This window comes from Primulina huaijiensis, chromosome 11 (genome assembly GCF_012295235.1).
Source record: "Primulina huaijiensis isolate GDHJ02 chromosome 11, ASM1229523v2, whole genome shotgun sequence".
NCBI lineage: Eukaryota > Viridiplantae > Streptophyta > Magnoliopsida > Lamiales > Gesneriaceae > Primulina > Primulina huaijiensis.
In genome coordinates this window covers 24,779,339-24,807,201 of record NC_133316.1, presented here as the reverse complement: position 1 = coordinate 24,807,201, position 27,863 = coordinate 24,779,339, and the positions used below count along the sequence as shown (strand labels likewise).

The window sequence follows — 27,863 nt, the reverse complement described above, 5'->3', positions numbered from 1 at the left end:
TGAGCATACAGAAAGATTTGTTGGAAAAGAATTTTTCGATATGACGGTTCGATTTCATAGAATTTGAATTCAGTCGTCTAATTTCAAAAATAGAGGATCAACCGAGGGAAAAAAAGAGCATGCAGAGAAATCTAATGATTTGGCTTCATGTGAAGGTGGTTGGTTAATGCAGCAGATATCGGTTATCCAAGAAAAAATAAACTTCATCTAAGCAGCGATGCATTGTATCAAAAGATCAGTGCAATAAATACTAAATGTTTTATATATGTATAAACAGGAATATGCAAGAATAAAACAACAGGTGCGTTCATTTGATGGGTCATGTCTTAATCTTAACTTATAAGAACATAGTCCGCATCATCTGAGAACCTATCTCCAGCAGTTGGTGGCAAATTATGACGGGAGACAGGCTTATGGACCTGGGCATGACTCTCTGCCTCGTGCTGGAACATCTTCACTAACTCATCCAACTCCATTTTTATCACTTTAACCTGTTCATCCTTCACTGGTTTTTTCAACCCGAGGTAGATCAACCCGACTGCAATTAGCACTATGCCTATGAAGAATAGAAGTGCAGAAAATAAAGCAAATGCATAGGGTGTCTTTTCTGCGCCAGGGATCCCATCCACGTTGATTCCAAACAGCCCGGTGATGATGGAAAGAACAAGCCCACAGCCTCCAAAGACAGCTAAATTATGAGTGACCGTAAGGCTTTTATCCTGAATCACATTATTACATTTACGTGTAAATTCACCATTTTTTCCATAAAAAAAAGGGACAAAAATCGACATGCCGAAGCACAAAAGTTACTGTGGAATGACTAATAATATTTTGTGATATACAGTTAAATGGTCACTGCTGCCGGAAACTATCACCACCCTGTAACTTGGATTACATTGCAAAACATAAACGACAGCAATTCAAAAAGCAATCAGATGCCTCATCATACAGAGCTGGTGTACGACAAACCTGCAACCATGCACGAACAGTGCTCTGCATGACATCTTGAATGGTAAACAAACGGCCACGGACTGCTTCTTGCTCTTCAATCATTTCCCTAGTACTCTTTCTTGTTCCTTCCAGCAGACTTTTCGCTAGATTTCCCCTCAAATGTTGTAGAAGTTCAAATACAATCTCTTCCCTTGCATGGAGCGACCATTTTACTCTAATAACCTGCAATGTGCTGACAGGATTTCAAACTTAAGAATTACATGTGAAGAAAATCATAAACCTGAAGCATACCAAGGCAAGCAACGCTAGCAAACATTTTATGCATTAATTCAAGAATAATGACTTGATTTCCACACGCAATTATTTGGAGTCGTTAAAATCAGAACTCGTCCCTGAATGAGTTTTCTACAAAAGATGCAATGGGAGGCACATCCTTCTGTGAAAGAAAGTGATTTGCTGTTCTGACTTTAAAAATAAGAATAATCGTGTAAGTTGCTCAGAGCTAATAAAGTTCATGTGTTTATGTTCTAAAAAACTACAGGTCCATGAAGCAATTGCAAAATTTCGTGTAATTCGAAAAATTGGGAGTTCTATGAATTATCAATAGTCAATTATGCATTTAAAATGAACTGAACCTTCATGTCATGTAGATACCTGTCTTGATAACCTTCTTATTTCTTGGTTGAGGATTACACCAAAAAGATTTAAATCTTCATGATTTCTCCTATTCAAAAAGTTTCAGAGTAGGGAGCGAGAGAAAGAGAGAGTGAGCGAGCGTGATATATCACTGAACGGAAAGTGGTCAAGGCTGATAAAGGTACCTGTTCATGAACTTCAATTCCATTTCATCAGCGACACCAAAAATGGATTTCCGAAATAACCTTAAAGTAAGAAAAATCATTAAATTATTCATCATGACTCCAATCGATTTTATACAATCTGGGTATTGGTTATGGGCCTATGGAAGCTGTTTAAGCTATCAATATTATAGATGACAACCTTTACATATGTATTCACTATCAATGCATTACATTTCAAACCAAAAATCAATATAGACAATGTACCAAATTCAACTGTCTGTATGATAATTCTCATATTTTGTGTGTATTTTTATATGGATATCCTGAAATCAATCCTGTTGCCATTGGATTTAATGCAGAAATTTATGCAATCTAACCAACATAAAGTTTCTGTCTTATTGCTCATGGTTTTGTTGCTCCCAAGTAATTTGATTCTCTAAGTAGAGGGTGCTCCAGTGATCTGGTGAATCAAATAGCTTCAGACCAACTATAACATTTTAGTCACAAAAAAATCACATTATATAATCCATATAGGTGTGGCCACACTTTATGGCAAAATCATGATATTTTGCAGGGCTTGATCTGGTAACTCATTTTTCCAATCAGGTCCTTCTTTGAGAAATGGTTTCACTAGCATGCTTTTGTTTCATATTGCAGTTTCTTTGAAAGCCCAAAAAGAGTAAGAAACGCCCAAAATATCAACAAACAAAATCAATTTGTTGTGTATACTCTGGGAAGTTTAAACAATGGAATTTTCGAGTGGCCGAAAGAGATGACAATATATGAAAATAAACATAACATATTCACTAACTGAATGAAATGTTTCTTGAATCAAGGAAATAATCGATATTGCCCAAGCTTACATTGGGATGGTATAATGGCAACAGCAGTTACCGGACAGTTCCTAGAAGTATACATTAATGGATAAAGGATTATGAATCATACTTAGGTGGTGGCATCAAGCAGATGATAGCCATCGCTCAACTGCAATTGAGCATAGAAAGTGACAAGGTTTAACTATTTACAAGAACTTGTACCAAGTTTACATCAAGGTGACTTTACTAACAATAATCTTAACATTTAGACATATTTAACTGTGATAAACAAGTTGGTTGCACTGTTACAATATCAAACTCAAGGCCTCACCTATCATCCCACCGTGCCAACCGGCAAACTAATTGTGCTATAATCTCATGTACTGTTCTTGGGGCACTGTAACCACCACCAAGAAGAAGCTCCTAGAATGGAGAGAATACAACTGATGTTAACAAAACTCATGCAAAATCAAGCACAACAAATGATTACCAGATGCATCACATGCATAAATTCTTAATTGGAAGGCGGAAAACAAACATCGGAACTCAATTTTTTTAAGCCAGAAAATCCATGGTCCATTGCCCCTGCCAGAAAATATTAGGTAAGATTCAATTATTTTCTCAGTATTTCTTGAAAATATTTTCTGGAAATTTATTTTTAAAAGTTGAATTGCTAAATGTAAAACATGTTTGATCATATTCTTGGAATGAGTATACTCTACAAATCTAGCATTTGAACTTTTTTTGGGGGAGTGATGAAAAGTTAAAATTAAAATAATAATTGTATAGGGGATGGGAAAGTGTGTTGAAAAAAATTGAATGAATTATACAATAGCGTATATGTTTGTGACTCCTGGAAATGAGAATATTTTGCAAAAACACCAACAAAGTAAAAACATAGCTAGTTTTCAGAATTGGCTGCATTACAAAATACAATTGCATGTGCACCCACAAATAAACTACTGAACCAAAATAATTATCCTAAACAAACAGTTGAAGATTAAAAAGAAAATATGTTAGATAACAAAGAGACATATTCATTACAAATGAACCTGGACTTCCACAACGCCTAAAACATTAATTCTTGAAGCAGATCCTTTCACATGTAGAACAGTTAAAAAGAAGTTCTGAGCTTGCCATGAACGGATAACAACAGGGATATCATCTTCTTCAACATAAGGATCACCAGCAGATTGCCCCAGAAGCTCAAACAGTAAACCTCCGGCAACCCTTACTGGGACCTGCAGGCAAAAATAACATAGAAAAAGTTGGGCCAATACCAAGTGCCAGATATTGATTAAAAGCTATAGTTCTCTTTTATTTATTATTAGAGCTCAATATGTTCACAATTTTTGAAGCGCAAACAACAGTTTCCATCTAATGCAAAGACTAGTTATTTGAAGAAAATGATAATGATTACAACATTTGACAGATTCTAATCATAGACCATTCTGTTTTAATTATAGGTCTTGCGATAAGTAACTGAGAGTCCAGATTAGCAAACAATTTGGTAGTAACCACATAGAACCTCGTAAAATGATTGCAAGACACTTGGACAAGAAAATTGAATAGAGTAGACAGGAAATTTACCTCATACAAGAGGTGTTTCATCCGTTCGCTGATCAATTTACTTTCGTCTCTCAGAGCAGTACTAATGGCAGGATGCAGCCAATGAGCATTGTTGAGCCATGCATCCACATAAGGATGACCCGCAGCAAGATGACACCACCATCTAGGCCCAGCAGGGCTTTCCCAGTAAGGAGCAACTAAGTCAGCAACCGTTAGATCATCCTCATCATCCATAGTGTCAAACTCCTGAGTCGACCAGTCTGCATCAACTTTCACAGTTTGGACAAGTTCGGAAATTCTAGACCACCCAATTGGAGCCCAATGATTCCCTTCACGTTTTTCAGTAGAACGGAAGCATTCTAACTGAGAGTTCTGGCTATCCATGTTCAAAGAGCGAGCTGAATGATTACCCAATTTCATAAAGGGGTCAGACTTCAGCAAATTGTTCCCACTCTCCTTTTGAGACACTGGCATGGAACCTCCATCAGGGGGAGTTTGGTTCTTGAGACTAACATAATTGGTTTGATAAGATGGTTGGCCTTTTGAAACTGATTTTTTATGGCCTCGGATGAATTCAAAAGCACAAATAAGTCCGTCTTTCCAAAGTTGACTCCCTGGAATGGCATCCTTATTGCAGCGGCCTCTATGGATTTCAAGCTTCATCGTTCCATTATTATGGAATGACAAATCCTCACCTTTCCCACTCATGTTGTTTGGTATATAAACCAAAACGGATGAATGCTAGCACAGGCTGCAAAATGTTTCAGGCTAATGATGCCACGGTGCAATTAATAAGAGAAAGGAGGTTAGTGCACATCTGTTTGTAAAACCTCTATGAATGAGAAATGCGTGTTGAATCCCTGGAGCATCAAGTGAAGAAAAAAACAGCTGTTTTTTTAGTTTGGATTCATGGGTCATCAGTTCAAGTTTCTGCTACAGGGAGTGCATGGGTTGAGCAGTTAAATACCCCATAAAATAGAATCAGAACAATAAATAAGTGAAGCATAATCAGAAAGCATTTTAACAGTGCTAGCAGACACTATGTCGTTCAGACAAAAGGCCACCTCAAGAGTTTTACCGTATATTTATCCTTAATTGAGCCAAAAGAGGTCCAGAAATTTTGAATATCCTGATGTCAGCTATTAATTTCTTCAGGTTCCTATTAGAGTGCTCGAAAGTCGTAACAAATCAAACAGTGCCATCACCGTCAAAAAACTCATCATGGATCATCTATAAACAAAAATTTCAACTCCTCGTTCTTCCCTCATTGTTATATACTGTTACCTTAATGGAAGAGAAAACAAAAAACTTTAAATATGTTTCATGCCCCATATTATGTAAAAAATGAGTTCAAAGTAAAATCCATTTTTCAAATCCCTCATTTGAAGGCTGGCATAGTCTGACTAAATACTAAGCTCTAAAATCATATTTTATCAACTTACAACAAATGTCAACTGCATATTTGCATGTAACTGAAATTCACGGACTGCTATTAAATATATAAAATAAAAAAAAAAGAGAAAATCGTCATCAAATCAAAAATTGTTTCTCACCAAATTGCACGAAATTCAGATGGTAAAAGAAGAGATTAAAGGAAATTACCAGAGCCACTTAAAAAGACGGGAGTAATCCACCTAGCGTAAAAATCAGCCTCGAAGCCAAATATGCCGTCAACGTTACCTTTTTTCCCTGTGATTCCGAAACAATCTGCAATAATAATAAAAAAAATTATGTAGTTTGGGCCCCCTATGTTATATTAAATGGAGACATAACGATCTAGGAGAGTTTACGACAAGATGACACGTTTGATTCGGGAATAATTAAAAAATTTGGCACTCACGAGAGGCTAATTAATACTCAGTGCATTTTTTCGTTTGAAAAAATTTGTAAAATCTTCATAATTGATTGTTTTATAATTAATTTAATTTATATTAAAAATAATGATATTATAATCGTAAAAAAAATCATACTATAATTTAAAATTATTAATATTTAAATGAGATTTTATCATAATAATAAAAAAATTAGAAACTAAAATTTAATTTGAAATAATAATATAAAAAAGAAAAAAATAGAAGAGCTAAACCTCAATTTTAAAGTGATGAATTAAAAAATTAACAAAAAAAAAAAGGAAAAAGTCCAAATATACCATGACACCAAATTGCCTCTATCACGTTTAAACTTAATGAATAATAATTGTGTACGTGTACATAATTTTTTTATGTTAAATAATATTTTTATGAACTTCAGATATAATATTAAAATATAAAAGTTGTAAAATATTTTTATATTAGTTTTTCACAAAAAAATTTGTGATAACATCTCACAGGTCAATTTTGTGATACGGGTTTTCGACCTAACTCGACTCATAAAAAGATGTTACTTTTATGTCAAAAAGATTATTTTTTAAGTTTGGTCGGGTCGGATATCTGTTTCATGGATATGCATTCGTGAGACGGTCTCACTAGAGATCAACTTTAGTTTTTTATACTAGAGATGATATGATCCCTTAGGGCCAGTTTGGTAGGTAGTATAAAAGTTGGATTGATTAATAATATTTTGTTTGTTTTAATTTTTAGATATGAGATTGACTATTTGTTTGACAATTTTATTGTTTTTGTGGGAGAATAAAACCATGAAACAGCGATTGATAGAAACAATCCGACTACCCCAAAAATTTTAATCACCAAAATACCCCTGATTGTAATAAATATCCAACTTGCAAGTGGTCTTCTGTACGTCATTGTCCAAAATTCTTACGAAGAGTGGTGCCTTTGACCTCTGCTGAAGAAGTTCGAAATCGAAAGGTAACAACTAAATCCCTATTTCTAGCATAGATCTGAAGTAATTTCAAGCTTTGTCGAAGGTAAAACTCGATAAATTTCTGCTTCGAAGCTATGTGTAATTATCGAGGTTGAAACTGTTGCATAACACCTTGAGCCGTAGATGTATGAACAACCTATTGTTTTCTGTTTTCGCTATCTTCTACAAATTTATTGTACAAACTGATTATTTTAATGTGGTCACTTGTTCGGTGTGTTCTTGTATTGTACTCACAATACCTTCTTCTCACACGTAAATTTTGCTTTATACGAATGGATCGAACGACGTTTGTGCAAATAAGTTCAAATCTCACCTGTAAGAGAGAAATTTTAAACTCACAAAAACATGCTCGAGCTTTCTGTTGCCTCTTCGGTTCACATCTTTCACGGATCTCAACTCATCTTTAAATCCTCACGGACGACCGAAAGGAATAGGGTTTCCAATTGGCGTTTGATTTTTGGGAGAAGAAGCCGTCGGTTTGAGGACGAACAACGATATTGGAAAATAAAATAAATATTAAGATCAAGGGTATTTTGGTCCTTATTACACTTATCATGAATTTATCTATCTCTTAAATTTCACACCACACATGATATTACATAACTCTTAAATTAAATATTTTATCATATCAAACATTTATCAATCAAATTATTAATAATTCAATTATCACATCCTACAAACCAAGCGGACCCTTAAAAATTCAAAAACATAGATAAAGATAAAGAATTGTTGATAAGATGGATAGTGGTTTAGGCAAACTTGCAATTACTCAACGACTTCATTCGATTAGTATAAGATGTTCTCGCATTATATAATAGTACAGAAGTATGAATAATATATATAATAGTATGTTGGGTCATGTAAACATAATATTCTTGGTTTTGATGATAACAAAACTTGTTATTGTGTTTCTAACATATTTACTAAAGTGTAGTAGCTGGATGTCAAGTTGGAAGCTGTAACTCAAATTTAGTCAAGCTAAAATTCTGACGAGCTGAAGTGTTTCGATGATGTCTTATAGATCGATGATGCAAATGACTAACAACCAAAACGGATGAACATGAAACTCAAATTTCTAGAATTCATAGTTCTGATCAGCTTGACTTCAGGATGTTAACTTGGCGAAATAGTGGTCGCAATATCGAGCTAGACAAAGTGGAAACAACAACCAGCTTGAAGGGAGCATTTATGGTATTTTGGTCATATCGTTTAACTCAATAATCGAAATGTTATGATTCAGTATGCGTTATGAATCTAAGACAATGATTTACAATTAATTTTCACAAGTCAAAGCCTGAATCATAGATTAAGCAGGAGAATTCGCAATTTTGTACTAAATGAAGAATAAATTATAGCTCGTATTCGATCTAGTATTAGTATTTCGAAGATATCTCTCCCATACAAACTCGACTTGAATGATTCTTAATTCTATGGAATGATAAGAGAAAGGGTTGTAACTTATACGTTCATCAAGATGCCTAGAAATCAATGAATCAATAATTATTTTGGACCAGATCAGACCAAAGTGAACATATTAGATCAGACCAAGTTGAACAACCCAGATCAAACCAAGCTGAACACAGATCAAGCTGATCAACCAGCTTAGTCATATCATCCCTGCCAAACCAGCTTAGTCTCAAAAAATGGCCAACAACGCGAATATGATTGTTTAAATGTCAGAAATCATACAATATCTGACATATCCAAGATAAGCAGAAATGCCTGGAAAATTCATTCTCTTATGTATGACCATAACCTTTCTGAACGATCATATTTTTGTTTCAAACATTCATATAACTCTTGGAGATCATGAATAAAATATTTTGAAGATCAAGCATAAGTTTTTGACGGAGATTTAAGAAGGACAACTTAATTATATAAAACTAAATGTAATGAGAGCAAACTCAAAAAAAAAGTGAAGGATACATTTAATATATATACATTGTGGTGGATTAAATCTTCAAACACAATCACTCACACATATATATGAGAGTTAAGCTTCAAAAAATAGTTGAGTGTTAGTCTTTACACAAAGATATTAAACATTGTATTTGTAGTCTTGCCATAAGAGACGTTAAATATTATGCAGATTGTGATGTTACAGCCTATAATCGAAAATGTGATAGGAGTTTCGATTAGGCAAATGATGAGTCCTAAGTCGAAGTGGGTTTGCATAATGAGTTATTTCAATCAAAGTCTTCTATGCAATCCTTCCGACAAAGTAAGAAAAGGTGACGTAGGATCGGAGTTGTTAATCTCCGAACATCCATAAATTTCACATAAAATTTGAACATGAAATAACGATTTTCGTGTTGGCATCCCCACTTTAGATTTACCCATGATCCAAGTTGTAATAAAACCACTTGAACATAATTTAATTCTTTTTTTGAGTTCATATTTGAACAAAATTAAGACAAAATTGTTAAATATCTCACATCGACTAAATTAAGACATTGAGAGTTGCATATATTGACTTGAACAATCTTCACCCAAATGATATAATTTTTGGAGTTGACTTAGGTCTATGTCACAATCTTAAAATAGTATCATGTGATGGCCCGTTATCTTAATCACGGTTTATTAATATGCAATCATGATTAATCAGTAAACAACGGAAAAGTGAATTAAAAATTTGTGTATGGGCCTAAAAAAATTTTGGCATGACCTTCCCATAAATAGGACTTACCAGAAAATCAAATATTCAAAATAAACAACATATGTCCTCAATAAACACAACATAAACATGTGCCAACCAGACACAATCATGACATATACAAACCAAAATATCATAGAGTCGGCAAGGCTCGATAATAACATAAAACAATCCTCCAAATATATACATATAGTATCTGGGAGACAGCAACACCACGCAATACCTAAATACAACTGAGTCTACTTTCAAGGAGCTTTGGTACTTCCTGAGGCTTCCTCTCGAGCACATGAGGTCGAACCATCTGTACCACATGTCATGTCCGCAGACAAAAAACACGACATCCCCCTCTCGGGGGTCAGAAACCCCAGTACGAGACATCAAGAAACTACAATATATGATATAGAAATGCAATGATGTCATGCCTGAATGCAATGCATGAATAAGTGTAAGATATCAGGAGTCAAATGATCGATATCAACAATCATACATATATACTCGAGCTGGTCCACGACTCAGCGGACCGTGCCTGGGGTATGACCCAACCTCAAAGCTAGCAAGTACCTAAGCTGGACCGAATCAAGGTAGCCAAACATCTCCATGATACCATATCATATCATATATATAACAGATCTCAACCGAAATATGACTGGATCTAAATAATAGATAGGCTCAATATCATATATTCAGTGGTATTGATATGTCTAACTAAAATAAAATGTGTGCGAACAAAAGAAATATTTTATTTTATTTTGCACATCAATTACCAACTGATAATATGCGAGTCAGCATATAATATCACATAAATCAACCAATAGCAAATAAATCATACACAGGATCATCAGATGCCTTTGTCAGACATCGTGAAAATAACTGATCTCTACGTACCTCAACTAATTTACCAGTATCTTAAATTCTCAAAAAAGTCCTAGAAATGCACTCAGACAAATCACCTGAATATTAATTTAAATGGTCTTATTATCATATAAAAATTCCACAACCATTAAATTCACTAAAAATCCAATTTCAACTATTTAAGCATTTTAAATTCCTAAAATTACAATATTCGACTAAATTGCCTAAATTCAATCATTTCTATTTTAATTCATCGCAAAATATTCTTTTTAGCTTTAAATGATGCTAAACTAATATTCCAAGCAACTGCGATAAATTCTAGGTTAACCAGATTATACCTCCAACTCGCACAATTCCGGAACATACAACAATAACCCAATAATTGATCAATAATGATACGATATTTGAGACGAAATTGGATTAAATCCACATAGATAACAATCCGCACCGATGCAGCTTGTATTAATCCCAGCAACAGTGACTGGAAATCGAGTTTTAACACATCCAACAAGGAACACGGTGGTCGGAAACCAGAGCTCGCGGCGGCACTAGGTTGGAATCAAGTCGGAGCTAGCTGAACGCGACTATACTGGTCGGAAAATGGTTGAAACTTTGTGAAATCTTGCTTCCTGCAGCTAGGCCGAACCTTAATCGACCAAAACCTAAATTTTTCCCACGTTTTCCGGCGAAGAGGACGACGAGTTTTCCAAAAGATTTTCGGGAGTCACGATTTCACCTAGCAAAAGTGATATGATAGCTCTAGTCGTGGGATTTCCAAATATATATTTACTTTAATTTTTTGATCACCGGTGCGGTCACAATCGACGGTCAAAGAGGCGGCAAGGGTTGAAGGCTTTGAAGGACAGAAGCTACGGGTTGAGGAGAGAAGATTCGAAACTTGATCTAGTCTATTTTATTTCAACTTTCGTGTGTTATGAAATTTAAATATACATTTTAATATAGTCTATAAAACGATATTTTCTTATACATATTTTAAACATATTATTTAATTATTTGGCTTCAATTTAAAATAATTAGTCTTAATTATTTCCAAATAAGATATAATTAACACATGTCATTATATATCATAACCAAAACACATTTTTGTGTGTTGGACTGCTCTACGAGTCGCCCGATAATATCTTGTAAACTTATGAAACCAACAAAATGATGTTCGAATTTTACTACTTTGATCAATATACATTCTTAAATAAAGAGAAAATAACTTAAAATTTGAAGTATACTAAAAACTTGCCTTACAAGTGCTGAGGCCACTAAACGCGACTATAATTCAAATGGAAAACTTTAGACTCAACGGTAATTAAAACTTGCCAAAACGACTTTGATTAAAATTGGAAAGTTCTGCCTACATAAAACCGCATGGAAGTGAAGTAACGGTAATTAATCAGTCGTATCGGAGAAGGCCATAAGGGCTAAAGAAAGATGAGGCTTCTTCTCTGCAACTCTTCACCGCAATTAGCCCCAATTTTTCATCCCCTAAAAGCCCTAAACATCTGTCCTATTTCTAAATTCCGGCAGAAAGTTCCATCAATTACCCAGGCTTTGAGTACAACCTTAATCTCAGTAACACTCTCCTTGGGTATTTTCTATGCTTGTCCTCCGGATGTGTTTTCGATTGATTTTAGTACCCTGACGGAGGAATCGATCTGCCGTGAAGAAGAAAATTATGCGGATCCTAAATTGACCGGAGACACGGTGACGAACGAGGGGATTGTGGAAGAGGCTTGGCAGATTGTGAATGATAGTTTCCTTGACACCGGTCGCCACCGTTGGTCGCCTGATTCTTGGCTTGTGTGTATCACTTCACTTTCAGATTTTTTGTTTATGCTACATCTTCAATTCTGAGTTTTTTGTTGGGGTTCCAGGAGAAGAAGAAAGATATATCCGGCACATCGATTCAGACAAAATCAAGAGCCCATGAGATCATCCGTCGTATGTTGGCGAGTTTGGGCGACCGTTATACACGTTTTCTTTCTCCTTATGACGTAATCTTTCTCAACTGTCACAATTGTCCTCCAATATACGTGTTTCTTGAAATATATATAACCCGGATTCTTAGATTTTTTTGGGTGTCTCCTTCTCTTTAATTGAATTATATCCTGTGATGCTCTTCTCCCGTGTCTTGAACTTACTCCCTTTATGCTCCTTTCTTATTTCTTGAATTTTTTTGGTCATATTCTCCTTATTATCCGTATCAATTTTGTGCTATGTTATGGTGCTATTGTGATCGAAATAACTTTGTTATTTTTCTGTGCCTGGTCTTACTGGATGATGTTTAAGGCAACATCTTTGACTGAGTCGTTGACTGCTAGAAGATGATTACAACTATTTTCTGTGCATTAATGATGATTGGACTGTGTGTTTACGAGAATCAAGTTTTAGTTTTAAGTATTTTTCTTTTCCTACTTGTTCTGCTAACCAAAAAAAATTTGTCCGTGCAATGACGTTTGTCAGAGTTCTTTGTGTTTGGTTTTAATCTTCATGGTTAATAATCCAAGTTTTCATCATTTCAGGGTTCTATCATTGGATTATTTTTCTTATTCCCTCGCCCTTTAGTCATGTTTTTTGTGTTGTTCATTACTGACCACTTGTTCTGTTTGTATTAAGTTTGATATATTAAACGTGCAATCACATGTATCGATGTTGTTTTTACTTACAAAAATTTTCAGTTTTCTTATCCAATGATGTATGTTGCCTTCATCGTCATCGAAAGTTCTCCAAGATGGCGAGGTATGACATGACTGGTATTGGGATAAACCTTAGAGAAATTCCTGACAGTAATGGAGTACTGAAGTTAAAGGTTTTAGGTCTTATTTTGGATGGCCCAGCCCATTCTGCTGGTGTTAGGCAGGTACAAGCTCATGTCCTGCCATGCCTATTTATTCGACTTTATTTGCTTATTTTTTTTAAAAAAAATTCATGAATTTAATGTTCTCGTCCATGAGCTCACTATTAGGCATGTTACCGGTTTTGGATTGCTGAGTGATGAAACCAAACCAATCCTGAATGATACCTGATTGGATTGGTTCCAGATTTATCGTATTGAGATTGTAACCCAATCCAAAACCGAAATCGAATTAAGTTGGATTAAAATCGGATTAAACCGGAATGAGACCAATTTGAAATAAATTTTTTTAAAAGCCATTATGAATATTAAGAAATTATATATATGTCTTCGTTCAATTCTTATATATATATATATAGTATACATGCTATCTCCAATATAGTTGTATGAAGTTGGTCCTAAACTAGTTCTGGTACCACATTCAAACTGAGTAGATTAAATGATTCCAAATTCATGTTGAAGCAACCCAATCCGATTCGCTATCGGTGTTGACCATGTCTACTCACTAGTAGCCTAAAACATATTTCCGGTAGCATGAACAATGTTGGTCTCACGCAAAGCTTTCACATTTTCCACGGAGGCGAACTGATTTGTGCTTATGTGGAATTACAATTTTAATATTTCTTTGAAGGCATAAGCAGTTAATATNATCGTATGGAGTTAACTGACATGGAGAAAATATTTGTGGCATGTTGGCAAAATGAGTTCAAAGAGGAAAATATCAGCGCATTTTTGAAGCTGGTTTCCATGCTAACATGCTTTTGCTACCCAAAAGCATTATTTTTTAACATAACATTATAAAGTGGGCGCAGTTGTTAAATTATCCCTTTACAGAATGTTGATGAGTATTGTATCATCCACACGTGGTATGATCTGTAACATTTCAATCTCCCGATAGAAGAATCTGTACCACTTAATCTTTGCTTGTTTATTTCTGAACTTTATTTCTGGATTTATATAAATCTTCTGCACATTCTTCTAGTTTAGTTCTAATATAACGTTTATATATTCATTTTGACTTGCAATTTTGTGGTAGGGTGATGAACTATTGTCTATTGATGGGGTGGATGTGATAGGAAGATCTGCGTTTGAAGCATCGTCGTTATTACAAGGCCCTAACGAAACATTTGTCAACATAATGGTGAGTAATAGCAGAACACCAATTGTGCTTGTTATTTCTTGCCATTGATTGTTCCTACTCTCTTTTTTTTTTGATAGGAATTGATTGTTCCTACTCTCAACTGTTGTTAGGTAAAGCATGGAAACTGTGGATCCGTGCAATCTATTAGGGTTCAGAGGCAATCTATTGCAAAGTCCCCTATTTTTTACCGATTGGAGCAAGTTAAGAACGATTCAGGTTCTGTAGGTTATGTTCGCGTTAGAGAATTCAATGCACTGGCCAGGAAGGATTTTGTTACAGGTAAATGCTGCACCAACTATCCATGGGTATATCGTGTACTTTATCTTGTACTTACTGGCTCTTAAGGTTCTTTTCGACTTCCAACAATGTTCCTATCTTTAATTTATGGGAATATATAAAAGTGCCAATATCTATGGTATCTTTTCCATCCTTCATAAGTTTCAATTGATCGCATTTCACCTCACTCCTTTGAGTCCTCTAGTTAAAAAGAGGAATAAGTTACAATGTTCGTAACTTTCAGCTGTCAATGGAACTCTCCTCTGTTATGAAATCTGTTGGTTTGATTTGATTTGCTTAATATGCAGCAATGAGAAGACTAGAAGACATGGGTGCCTCATACTTTGTCCTTGATCTTAGGGATAACCTCGGGGGACTAGTGCAGGTATTTCTTTTAAGTCACATTAGGAGGGATTAAGAAGGCATGTGCTGGTTTTGATAACTTTGTGTTGTAGCTCTATGATCATGCTAATCCTAGAATCGTCTAAATAAACTTGAAAAGCAGAAATTTTACACCCCTCACACCATATATTTAGGCTGAATTTCTTTTTCATCCGTCCCAGTTATGTAGTCTGATTTTCATATTTTGCATTATTACACTCTTTTACCAATCTACCCCTATTTTATTTGCTTTCCAATTTTTTTTTCATCGAATTAAAATATTCATTAAATAAGAGTAAATGAGAAATATTTGTAAAATATACCATTTCGATAACTTTCTTGATCTATTTGAAAATAGACACGATTAAATATATGGGATGGATGGAGTATTAATTAACAATTCAGTAATTTTCAGAGGCTCAAGTAATCAATTTCCTCGCCTTTTGTTGCGTCAATCGCAGATTGGAAAAACTCTGCAAGTTGGACTTCAAAACGTTAATGCGAGGACAAAAATATATAAATTTCACTCATTAACTTTGCACTTTATGAAGCTACATACCTAGGAAGACTAACCATGACCTACAACATCTGATATATTGTTGAAAATTATTTGATCAATTTTGTTATTGAAGGTGTAATATGCTGTCTATTGCAGGCTGGAATTGAGATTGCTAAACTCTTCCTCAATGAAGGGCAAACAGTACGTGATTTGTTATAAGCCTATAACTTTGACTGTTGCACACATAAGAGCATGTCGTCCACAATAAATATAATTTCGTGATTCTGAATGTTGCACACCTTGTCACGCCCCGAAACCGAGGTGTGCACGGGCATTGTTTAACAATTTAGTATTGAAACAAGCCTCATAATACAAATCTTGCCAAAACTTAGTCTATTTCATAGCATAAAACATTGTCTTTACAATTGAACGTAAATGCAGAAGTGAATTATAACTTAACATAACAGAATTTAAATAGGTTGATCTCGAACCGATCCTTCATCACCAGCTCCAAAACATGGCTTGCTCATCCGCATCTAACTGATCTTCATTCTTATCTGGGAAGGAAGAGTAAATGGTAAGTGTTTGAGAAACACTCAGTAAGTAGGGGCTAATCGTGCGTAATAAACAAGAAAGATACACATACATATATACAAATCAAAATTTTCAGTTGTAAGCATTGTGAATCTAATACGAACAAAATACAAACATAGCACTGAAAATCATCTCATTTTTCCATGGTTTACTGATTAGTCCCTTATATGTTACTTCTCTAAGGGGCGAGGCATAAACGGTTATTATATCCCACCGCATTAGAGCCATATCAAATCAAATCAAATGTATTTCTAACTCGAATAATTACAGTGTATTTCTAATAATTTCAAACATGCTTTCGAATATCATATCTAATATCGAATGACAAACGAATTCAAAGATAGCATATCAAATAGAAACAAATATGTATCCTGCCGATCGAGTTTTCGAAGACATACTTAATAATTTTTGGAAAACATTAAGCACAATTTATAAAAATATGCGTACAAAAGCCTGCCTAATTGGTATTGATCTAAGAAAAACGTGGAGGAAGATTAACTGAAATAATCGAACTAAAATGTTGCTGAATTGTTTCGAACTTGGGCAGAAATTCTCTCGAACTTAGGCGAAACTTTGCTCGTGCTGGGACCAGACTTTGATCGATATTTCGGGGAGGAAGGCTGCTCGACTTTAGGCAGCAGGATGCAGCAGAAAACTTTGAAAAGAAGACAGCTTGTTTGCTTGAATTTTAGGGTTATTTCTTGATTGACTTCAGGCAGAGTTTTGGCTTGGAAATGTTGCTGCTAAGTGCTTCAAAAAACTGCTGCAGTGGCTTCAAAATTTGGACAGAAATCTGCTTCGAAATGCCGCTGAATTCTCGAGACTTTGATCAGCTATTATGCGTGAAGATGGCAGGGGGTATTTGGTGTTGTTTTTGGGTGTGATTTCACTCAATGTTTGGCCACTATTTGGCTAAGATGGTTAGTTGAATGAGCAGCTGTTACAACTCAATTATGGCTGATAATGGCTATTAAAAGGGTTGTTACAACTCCATCTTAAATCAGCTGAATGTGGTACTTTGAATTTTCGAAATTATGGTGCATTCTATGTCTCATTTTTCGGTTTTCAGATCCATCACTCCATATTGAAAGTTTTGTCCTCGAAACTTGAGGTGTCTTGTCCTTCAAAAAGGTAAGGATACAGTTCCTGCATTTTGTCTTCTAATTCCCAAGTAGTTTTTTCTGTCGGAGTGGTTTGACCATTGTACATTGACATACATAATGGTTTTTCATCTCAGTACTCGGTTCTTTGCGTCCACAATTCGAAATAGAACTTCTTCGTATTTCAGTTCTTCGTTCAAATTCTCTTCGATTAGAAGTGGTTCAGCTTTAAGAATATGACTTGAATCCGGAATATATCTTTTTAGTTGCGAAATGTGGAAGATATTATGAATTCTTGATATATCGGGTGGACGTGCTAATATATAAGCAAGAGTTTCCATTTTCTCCAGAATTTCAAAAGGTCCGACATATTTAGGATTCAGTTTCCTAGCTTTATTGAATCAGATAACACCTTTCACGGGTGAGACTTTCACAAATGTTTTCTAACCCACTTGAAATTCCACAGATCTTCTCTTCAGGTCAACCCAACTTTTCTGTCAATCTTGTGCAATCTTTAGTATCTCCTTGATCTTAGTAACTTTATCCAATGTTTCTTGGATCAGCTCGGGTCCAGTGATGATTTTTTTCCCTGCTTCATCCCAATATAATGGTGATCGGCATTTTCGTCCATACAGAGCTTCGTACGGAGCTATACCAATGCTGCTATGGTAGTTGTTGTTGTAAGCAAACTCGATTAATAATAGATGTTCACTCCAATTGCCACTGAAATCCACACACAAGCTTGTAGCATGTCTTCTAAACCTTAGTCCTCATAGCATGTTGAAAGCTTTTCCAAAAATTAGACGAATCTCGGATCTCTATCTGATAAAATACTTACTGTAACTCTATGCAATCTCATCTACAAGACTCCCTTGTCATTTGTCTGAAGATCTTGCGACTTCTTCTTTGACTTGTTTCTTAAGTTTTGTCAAAGCGGTATCTAGATCATGATTGAGTTTGATGGTTTCTCGAAGGCAGGGTTGTGCTGAGAGTGAAGCTAAGATCATTTTACTCATGTTTTTCCGACTCAAAGCATCAATTATCTTGTTTGCTTTGCCTGGATGGTAGCTTTATCGTCAAGTTGTAGTACTTCAAGAGCTCAATCTACCGTCTGTGCCTCATGTTTAACTTTTTTTATGTGAACATATATTTAAGGCTTTGGTGATCGGTGAATATCTCACACTTGGTGCCACAGAGAATGTCTCCAAGTCTTTAATGCACATGCTACCGCGGCTAACTCGAGGTCACGGGTCAGATAGTTTTGCTTTGAGTTGCCTAGGTCTTTATTATCAAGAGGTGGAAGATGTTGCGTTGGCTGAGATTAGATCAACTGCTTCATGTATAGTTCCACTGCTAAAAAAGAAAGAAACAGAACCAGAGAAAAAGAATAGCCCTCAGCTCCTCAAGGATATGCAATACACTTTTGACGTATCAAAGACCGATAAAGTTTTTGATTTTCTGGTAAAAGAAAAATTCATCACTTTTCCACCAGATCACGGAATGCCGCCCAAAGAAGAGCTGAAGGGTCGAGAATATTGTAGGTATCACAACTCGTATGATCATGCCACCAGGTCTTGTTGGGCTTTCAAGAATATTTTTGCATAACAGAATTAACAAGGGAGTCTTGAAGTTCTTTGACAAACAAAAATCCATGGCAGTGGATGATGATCCATTTCCCCCAGTAGTTTATGTCAATGTGAACGTGACAGATTTGAGGGGTCTTCTCGATGAGAAAAGAGGCCGAACCCTTGCAGTGACAGACCAAATGATTAAGAAATGCCGGATCCCAAAAGGCCCAGTGTTTGAAGCTACTGGAAGTATAGTGTTGATCGGCTAAGAACAGTTCAGCAGTGTTTCCCCAGAAATGTTGGTTCCTCGGCCTAGATGAAACTGATCAAGATGGAGAACGGCTTGTCGATGAAGCTTCAAAAAGAAAAATGATTGAGGGCAGTGGAGCAAAGGCCAGGTACGTCTTTCTTGCCCGACGCAAGTTTAATGAGTCCTGAAGAGTAGCCCAACACAAAAAGTTTCCCAAACCACCACTTATTAAGACACAGAAGAGACAGTTGAGAGAAAGAGCTGCTGCAAAAAGGGAAGAGTTCGCTATGAATGTCCTACCGGTAAGGATGTTAAGATGTTTGGGCAAAACTTAAGAAGACTTAATTCCCACATATCAAGATAGAGAACTTCGTGCGGATGAATCTTCAAAAAGAGAAATGACTGAGGGCAGTGGAGCAAAGGCCAGGTACGTCGTCCTTGCCAGACATGAGTTTAAGGAGTCCTGGAGAGTAGCCCAATACAAAAAGTTCCTCAAGTCACTTACTAGGACTCAGAAGATATGCTGTTGAGAGAAAGAGCTGCTGCAAAAAGGAAAGAGTCCGCTAAGTTGGAAAATTGACCCACAATTGATATTCGAGTCACTGAAGATCATGTGCTGAGTAGGTCCAAATTTGGAAGATCAGCTACTGAAGATAAGTTAATGGACGACCACGACGATTTATTAAGTGAGGATGATGATTGGAGAAGAAAAACAATCAACTTTTGTGTTGGAAAGTTTCACATCACCGTGGATTGTGCCACATGAGTGGCGATGCTGCAGAGAGGTTTAAAATTGTGGAAGAAGAGAATAGGGAGTTGATACCCAAACAACCAGTGCAAAAGGAAGATCATACAAATAAACTCATCGAAGGAAGTTCAATAGTGATTATCAAAGAGGATCTATCAAATAGGCCTAAACAAGTGATACTCGAGAAGCCACACCAGCCATGACAAAGCACATAAGGCCGTTGTACATCAAAGCCCACTTAAATAGGAGACAAGTGTCTAGGGTGTTGATTGACAATGACTCAGCTGTGAATGTCCTGCCGGTAAGGATGTTAAGATGTTTGGGCAAAACTTAAGAAGACTTAATTCCCGCAGATCAAGATAGAGAACGGCGTGTGGATGAAGCTTCAAAAAGAGAAATGATTGAGGGCAGGAGAGCAAAGGCCAGGTACGTCCTCCTTGCCAGACGCGAGTTTAGTGAGTCCTGAAGAATAGCCCAACACAAAAAAATCCTCAAGCCACTTACTAGGACTCAGAAGATGCGGTTGTTGAGAGAAAGATCTGCTGCAAAAAGGGAAAAGTCCGCTAAAATGGAAAATGGACCCACAATTAATATTCCATTCACTGAAGATCATGCGGGTAGTAGGTCGAAGATCAGCTACTGAAGATAAGTTAGTGGACTACGACGACGATTTATTAAGTGAGGATGATGATTAGAGAAGAAAAACAAAGTTGGAAAGTTTCACATCACCGTGGATTGTGCCGCAGGAATGGTGATGCTGCAGAGATGTTTAAAATGGTGAAAGAAGAGAATATGAATTTGATAACTAAACAATCAGTGCAAATGGAAAATCGTACAAATAAACTTCTCGAAGGAAGTTCAAGGGTGATTATCAAAGAGGATCACCCAAATAGATCTAAACATGTGTTACTCGAGTAGTTTACACCAGCCATGACCAAGCACATAAAGCCGTTGTACATCAAAGCCCACCTAAATGGGAAGCCAGTGTCTTGCGTGTTGATTAACAATGACTCAGCTGTGAATGTCCTGCCGGTAAGGATGTTAAGATGTTTGGGCAAAACTTAAGAAGACTTAATTCCCACTTATCAAGATAGAGAACGTCATGTGGATAAAGCTTCTAAAAGAAAAATGATTGAGGGCAGGGGAACAAAGGCCAGGTACGTCGTCGTCCATGCCAGACGTGAGTTTAATGAGTCCTGGATAGTAGCCGAACACAAAAGTTCCTCAATCCACTTACTAGAACTCAGAAGAGATGGTTGTTGATAGAAAAAGCTGCTGCAAAAAGGAAAGAGTCTGCTAAGTTGGAAAATGGACCCACAATTGATATTCAAGTCACTGAAGATCATGTGGGGAGTAGGTCCATATTTGGAAGATCAGCTACTGAAGATAAGTTAGTGGACGACCACGACGATTTATTAAGTGAGGATGATGATTAGAGAAGAAAAACAATCAACTTTTGTATCGGAAAGTTTCACATCACTGTGGATTGTGCCACATGAGTGGCGTTGCTGCAGACAGGTTTAAAATGGTGGAAAAAGAGAATAGGTAGTTAATACCCAAACAATCAGTGCAAAAAGAAGATCATGCAAATAAACTTCTCGAAGGAAGTTCAAGAGTGATTATCAAAGAGGATCACCCAAGTAGGCCTAAAGTATTGATATTCGAGAAGCCTACACCAGCCATGACCAAGCACATAAGGCCGTTGTAAATCAAAGGCCACGTAAATGGGAAGCCAGTGTCTAGGGTGTTGATTAACATTGACTTAGCTGTGAATGTCCTGCAGGTAAGAATGTTGAGATGTTTGGGCAAAACTTACGAATACTTAATTCCCACAGATCAAGATAGAGAACGACATATGGATGAAACTTCAAAAGAAGAAATGATTGAGGGCAGGGCAGCAAAGGCCAGGTCCGTGCTCCATGCCAGACGCGAGTTTAGTGAGTCCTGAAGAGTAGCCCAACACAAAAAAGTTTCTCAAGCCACTTACTAGGACTTAGAAGAGACGGTTGTTGAGAGAAAGAGCTGCTGGAAAAAAGGAAGAGTCGGCTAAGTTGGAAAATAGACCCACAATTGATATTCTAGTCACTGAAGATCATGTGGGGAGTAGGTCCAAATTTGGAAGATCTGCTACTGAAGATAAGTTAGTGGACGACGACGATTTATTATGTGAGGATGATGATTATAGAAGAAAAACAATCAACTTTTGTGTTGGAAAGTTTCACATCAACGTGGATTGTGCCACATGAATGGTGATGGTGCCGAGGGGTTTAAAATGGTGGAAGAAGAGAATAGGGAGTTGATACCCAAACAATCAGTGCAAAAAGAAGATCATGCAAATAAAGTACTCGAATGAAGTTCAAGAATGATTATCAAAGAGGATCTCCAAATAGGCCTAAACAAGTGATACTAGAGAAGCCCACACGCTCCATGACCAAGCACATAAGGTCGTTGTACATCAAAGCCCACGTAAATGAGAAGCCAATGTCTAGGGTGTTGATTGACAATGGCTCAGCTGTGAATGTCCTGTCGGTGAAGGTGTTAATATGTTTGGGCAAAACTTAAGAAAACTTAATTCCCACAGATCAAGATAGAGAACGGCATGTGGATGAAGTTTCAAAAAAAGAAATGATTGAGGGCAGGGGAGTAAAGGCTAGGTACGTCTTCTCTGCCAGACACGAGTTTAGTGAGTCTTGTAGATTAGCCCAAGACAAAAGTTTTTCAAGGCACTTACTAAGACTCAGAAGAGACGATTGTTGAGAGAAAGAGCTTCTGGAAAAAGAAAAGAGTCGGCTAAGTTGGAAAATGGACCCACAATTGATATTCGAGTCACTGAAGCTCATGTGGGGAGTAGGTCCAAATTTGGAGGATCAGCTACCGAAGATAAGTTAGTGGATGACGACGATCTATTAAGTGAAGATGATGATTCGAGAAGAAAAACAATCAAGTTGTGTTGGAAAGTTTCACATCACCGTGGATTGTGCCACATGAGTGGTGATGCTGCGGAGAGGTTTAAAATGATGGAAGAAGAAAATAGGGAGTTGATACCCAAGCAATCAGGGCAAAAGGAAGATCATGCAAATAAACTACTCGAAGGAAGTTCAAGAGTGATTATCAAAGAGGATCTCCACATAGGCCAAACAAGTGATAGTAGAGAAGCCTACACCTATTATGTGAGGATGATGAATATAGAAGAAAAACAATCAACTTTTGTGTTGGAAAGTTTCACATCAACGTGGATTGTGCCACATGAATGGTGATGGTGCAGAGAGGTTTAAAATGGTGGAAGAAGAGAATAGTGAGTTGATACCCAAACAATCAGTGCAAAAAGAAGATCATGCAAATAAACTACTCGAAGGAAGTTCAAGAATGATTATCGAAAAAGATCTCCAAACAGGCCTAAACAAGTGATACTAGAGAAGCCCACACGCTCCATGACCAAGCACATAAGGTCGTTGTACATCCAAGCCTACGTAAATGAGAAGCCAATGTCTAGGGTGTTGATTGACATTGGCTCAGCTGTGAATGTCCTGTCGGTGAAGGTGTTAATATGTTTGGGCAAAACTTAAGAAAACTTAATTCCAACAGATCAAGATAGAGAACGGCGTGTGGATGAAGCTTCAAAAAGGGAAATGATTGAGGGCATGAGAGCAAAGGTCAGGTACGTCCAAAAGATCTCCAAATAGGCCTAAACAAGTGATACTAGAGAAGCCCACACCCTCCATGACCAAGCACATAAGGTCGTCGGACATCAAAGCCCACGTAAATGAGAAGCCAATGTCTAGGGTGTTGATTGACATTGGCTCAGACGTGAATGTCCTGTCGGTGAAGGTGATAATATGTTTGGGCAAAACTTAAGAAATCTTAATTCCCACAGATCAAGATAGAGAACGGCGTGTGGATGAAGCTTCAAAAAGGGAAATGATTGAGGGCATGAGAACAAAGGTCAGGTACGTCCAACAGATCTCCAAATAGGCCTAAACAAGTGATACTAGAGAATCGCACACGATCGATGACCAAGCACATAAGGTCGTTGTACATCAAAGCCCACGTAAATGCGACGCCAATGTCTAGGGTGTGGATTGACAATGGCTCAGCTGTGAATGTACTGTCGGTGAAGGTGTTAATATGTTTGGCCAAAACTTAAGAAAACTTAATTCCCACAGATAAAGATAGAGAACGGCATGTGGAAGAAGTTTCAAAAAAAGAAATGATTGAGGGCATGGGAGCAAAAGTCAGGTACGTCTTCCCTGCCAGCCACGAGTTTAGTGAGTCTTGGAGAGTAGCAAAGGTAAAAAAGTTCCCCAAGCCACTTACTAAGACTCAGAAGAGACGATTGTTGAGAGAAAGAGCGTCTGGAAAAAGAAAAGAGTCGGCTAAGTTGGAAAATGGACCCACAATTGATATTCGAGTCACGGAAGATCACGTGGGGAGTAGGTCCAAATTTGGAAGATCAGCTACTGAAGATGAGTTAGTGGACGACGATAATTTATTAAGTGAAGATGATGATTAGAGAAGAAAAATAATCAAGTTTTGTGTTAGAAAGTTTCACATCACTGTGGATTGTGCCACATGAATGGGGATGGTGCCGAGGGGTTTAAAATGGTGGAAGAAGAAAATAGGGAGTTGATACCCTAGCAATCAGTGCAAAAGGAAGATCATGAAAATAAAATACTCGAAGGAAGTTCAAGAATTATTATCAAAGAGGATCTCCAAATAGGCCTAAACAAGTGATACTAGAGAAGCCCATACCAGCCATGACCAAGCATATAAGGTCGTTGTACATCAAAGCCCACGTAAATGAGAAGCCAATGTCTAGGGTGTTGATTGACAATGGCTCAGCTGTGAATGACCTGTCGGTGAAGGTGTTAATATGTTTGGGCAAAACTTAAGAAAACTTAATTCCAATAGATCAAGATAGAGAACGGCGTGTGGATGAAGCTTCAAAAAGGGAAATGATTGAGGGCATGGGAGCAAAGGTCAGGTACGTCTTCCCTGCCAGACACGAGTTTAGTGAGTCTTGGAGAGTAGCCCAGGTCAAAAAGTTCCCCAAGCCACTTACTAAGACTCAGAAGAGACGATTGTTGAGAGAAAGAGCTGCTGGAAAAAAAGAAGAGTCGGCTAAGTTGGAAAATGGACCCACAATTGATATTCGAGTCACTGAAGATCACGTGGGGAGTAGGTCCAAATTTGAAAGATCAGCTACTGAAGATGAGTTAGTCGACGACGACGATTTATCAAGTGAAAATGATGATTAGAGAAGAAAAGCAATCAAGTTTTGTGTTGGAAAGTTTCACATCACCGTGTATTGTGCCACATGAGTGGTGATGCTGCAGAGGGTTTTAAAATGGTGGAAGAAGAAATTAGGGAGTTGATACCCAAGAAATCAGTGCAAAAAGAAGATCATGCAAATAAACTCTTCGAAGGAAGTTCAAGAGTGATTGTCAAAGAGGATCACACAAATAGGTCTAAAAAAGTGATACTAGAGAAGCCCATACCAGCCATGACCAAGCATATAAGGTCGTTGTACATCAAAGCCCACGTAAATGGGAAGTCAGTGTCTAGGGTGTTGATTGACAATGACTCGGCTGTGACTGTCTTCTCGGTGAGATTGTTAATATGTTTGGGCAAAACTTAAGAAGACTTAATTCCCACATATCAAGATAGAGAACGGCGTGTGGATGAAGCTTCAAAAAAAGAAATTATTGAGGGCAGAGGAGCAAAGGCCAGGTACGTCCTCCCTGCCAGATGCGAGTTTAGTGAGTCTTGGAAAGTAGCCCAAGACAAAAAGTTCCCAAGCCACTTACTAAGACTCTAAAGAGACGGTTGTTGAGAGAAAGAGCTGCTGGAAAAAGAGAAGAGTCGGCTAAGTTGGAAAATAGACCCACAATTGATATTCTAGTCACTGAAGATCATGTGGGGAGTAGGTCCAAATTTTGAAGATCTGCTACTGAAGATAAGTTAGTGGACGACGACGATTTATTATGTGAGGATTCTGATTATAGAAGAAAAACAATCAACTTTTGTGTTGGAAAGTTTCACATCAACGTGGATTGTGCACATGAATGGTGTTGGTGCAGAGAGGTTTAAAATGGTGGAAGAAGAGAATAGGTAGTTGATAACCAAACAATCAGTTCAAAAGGAAGATCATGCAAATAAACTACTCGAAGGAAGTTCAAGAATTACTATCAAAGAGGATCTCCAAATAGGCCTAAACAAGTGATACTAGAGAAGCCCACACGCTCCATGACCAAGCACATAAGATCGTTGTACATCAAAGCCCACGTAAATGAGAAGCCAATGTCTAGGGTGTTGATTGACAATGGCTCAGCTGTGAATAGGTGTTAATATGTTTGGGTAAAACTTAAGAAAACTTAATTCCCACAGATCAAGATAGAGAACGGCGTGTGGATGAAGCTTCAAAAAGAGAAATGATTGAGGGCAGGGGAGTAAAGGCTAGGTACGTCTTCCCTGCCAGACGCGAGTTTAGTGAGTCTTGTAGATTAGCCCAAGACAAAAGTTTTTCAAGGCACTTACTAAGACTCAGAAGAGACGATTGTTGAGAGAAAGAGCTTCTGGAAAAAGAAAAGAGTCGGCTAAGTTGGAAAATGGACCCACAATTGATATTCGAGTCACTGAAGCTCATGTGGGGAGTAGGTCCAAATTTGGAGGATCAGCTACCGAAGATAAGTTAGTGGATGACGACGATTTATTAAGTGAAGATGATGATTAGAGAAGAAAAACAATCAAGTTGTGTTGGAAAGTTTTACATCACCGTGGATTGTGCCACATGAGTGGTGATGCTGCGGAGAGGTTTAAAATGGTGGAAGAAGAAAATAGGGAGTTGATACCCTAGCAATCAGTGCAAAAGGAAGATCATGCAAATAAACTACTCGAAGGAAGTTCAAGAGTGATTATCAAAGAGGATCTCCACATAGGCCTAAACAAGTGATAGTAGAGAAGCCTACACCTATTATGTGAGAATGATGATTATAGAAGAAAAACAATCAACTTTTGTGTAGGAAAGTTTCACATCAATGTGGATTGTGCCACATGAGTGGTGATGGTGCAGAGAGGTTTAAAATGGTGGAAGAAGAGAATAATGAGTTGATACCCAAACAATCAGTGCAAAAAAAAGATAATGCAAATAAACTACTCGAAGGAAGTTCAAGAATGATTATCGAAAAAGATCTCCAAATAGGCCTAAACAAGTGATACTAAATAATCCAACACCCTCCATGACCAAGCACATAAGGTCGTTGTACATCAAAGCCCACGTAAATGAGAAGCCAATGTCTAGGGTGTTGATTGACAATGGCTCAGCTGTGAATGTCCTGTCGGTGAAGGTGTGAATATGTTTGGGCAAAACTTAAGAAAACTTAATTCCAACAGATCAAGATAGAGAACCGCGTGTGGATGAAGCTTCACAAAGTGAAATGATTGAGGGCATGAGAGCAAAGGTCAGGTACGTCTTCCCTGCCAGACGCGAGTTTAGTGAGTCTTGGAGAGTAGCCCAACTCAAAAAGTTCCCCAAGCCACTTTCTAAGACTCAGAAGAGACGATTGTTGAGAGAAAGAGCCGCTAGAAAAAGAGAAGAGCTAAGTTGGAAAATGGACCTACAATTGATATTCGAGTCGCTGAAGATCACGTGGGGAGTAGGTCCAAATTTGGAAGATCAGCTACTGAAGATGAATTAGTGGACGACGACGATTTATTAAGTGAAGATGATGATTAGAGAAGAAAAACAATCAAGTTTTGTGTTGGAAAGTTTCACATCACCGTGGATTGTGCCACATGAGTGGTGATGCTGCAGATAGGTTTAAAATGGTGGAAGAAGAAATTAGGGAGTTGATACCCAAGCAATCAGTGCAAAAAGAAGATCATGCAAATAAACTCTTCGAAGAAAGTTCAAGAGTGATTGTCAAAGAGGATCACACAAATAGGTCTAAACAAGTGATACTAGAGAAGCCCACACCAGCC

The 27,863-nt window shown here is 37.2% G+C and overlaps 2 protein-coding genes across 12 annotated transcripts in view; one reads left to right on the top strand and one right to left on the bottom strand.

Moving 5' to 3' along the window:
* Positions 1 to 202: 202 nt before the first annotated feature.
* On the bottom strand, positions 203 to 5,842 carry LOC140988102 (uncharacterized). Of its 8 annotated transcripts, XM_073457024.1 has the most exons (9): positions 5,214 to 5,661; positions 4,966 to 5,065; positions 4,157 to 4,876; positions 3,619 to 3,807; positions 2,898 to 2,989; positions 1,773 to 1,832; positions 1,606 to 1,675; positions 970 to 1,173; positions 203 to 719 (listed from the first exon to the last, which is right to left on the bottom strand). In XM_073457024.1, the coding sequence occupies exons 2-9, from the start codon at positions 5,002 to 5,004 to the stop codon at positions 333 to 335; spliced, it is 1,761 nt and encodes a 586-aa protein (XP_073313125.1). In that variant the 5' UTR covers positions 5,005 to 5,065; positions 5,214 to 5,661; the 3' UTR covers positions 203 to 332. The 8 variants fall into 8 exon arrangements, with proteins under 8 accessions (XP_073313125.1, XP_073313126.1, XP_073313131.1 ...); XM_073457025.1 differs by lacking the exon at positions 5,214 to 5,661 and adding an exon at positions 5,738 to 5,842 and having other exon boundaries at positions 4,157 to 4,995; XM_073457030.1 differs by lacking the exons at positions 4,966 to 5,065; positions 5,214 to 5,661 and adding an exon at positions 5,738 to 5,839.
* Positions 5,843 to 11,837: 5,995 nt separating this feature from the next.
* The window catches only part of LOC140988124 (carboxyl-terminal-processing peptidase 1, chloroplastic), a 48,502-nt gene continuing 32,476 nt past the window's right edge, over positions 11,838 to 27,863 (top strand). For 3 of the 4 annotated variants that reach the window (XM_073457070.1, XM_073457069.1, XM_073457072.1), the window contains exons 1-7: positions 11,839 to 12,275; positions 12,350 to 12,469; positions 13,198 to 13,335; positions 14,366 to 14,470; positions 14,581 to 14,749; positions 15,055 to 15,131; positions 15,783 to 15,827. In XM_073457070.1, the coding sequence (XP_073313171.1) occupies positions 11,907 to 12,275; positions 12,350 to 12,469; positions 13,198 to 13,335; positions 14,366 to 14,470; positions 14,581 to 14,749; positions 15,055 to 15,131; positions 15,783 to 15,827 (1,023 nt within the window). In that variant the 5' untranslated portion in view covers positions 11,839 to 11,906. Of the gene's footprint in view, positions 12,276 to 12,349; positions 12,470 to 13,197; positions 13,336 to 14,365; positions 14,471 to 14,580; positions 14,750 to 15,054; positions 15,132 to 15,782; positions 15,828 to 27,863 lie in introns of all 4 variants that reach the window. The other variant, XM_073457073.1, reaches the window with a different exon arrangement.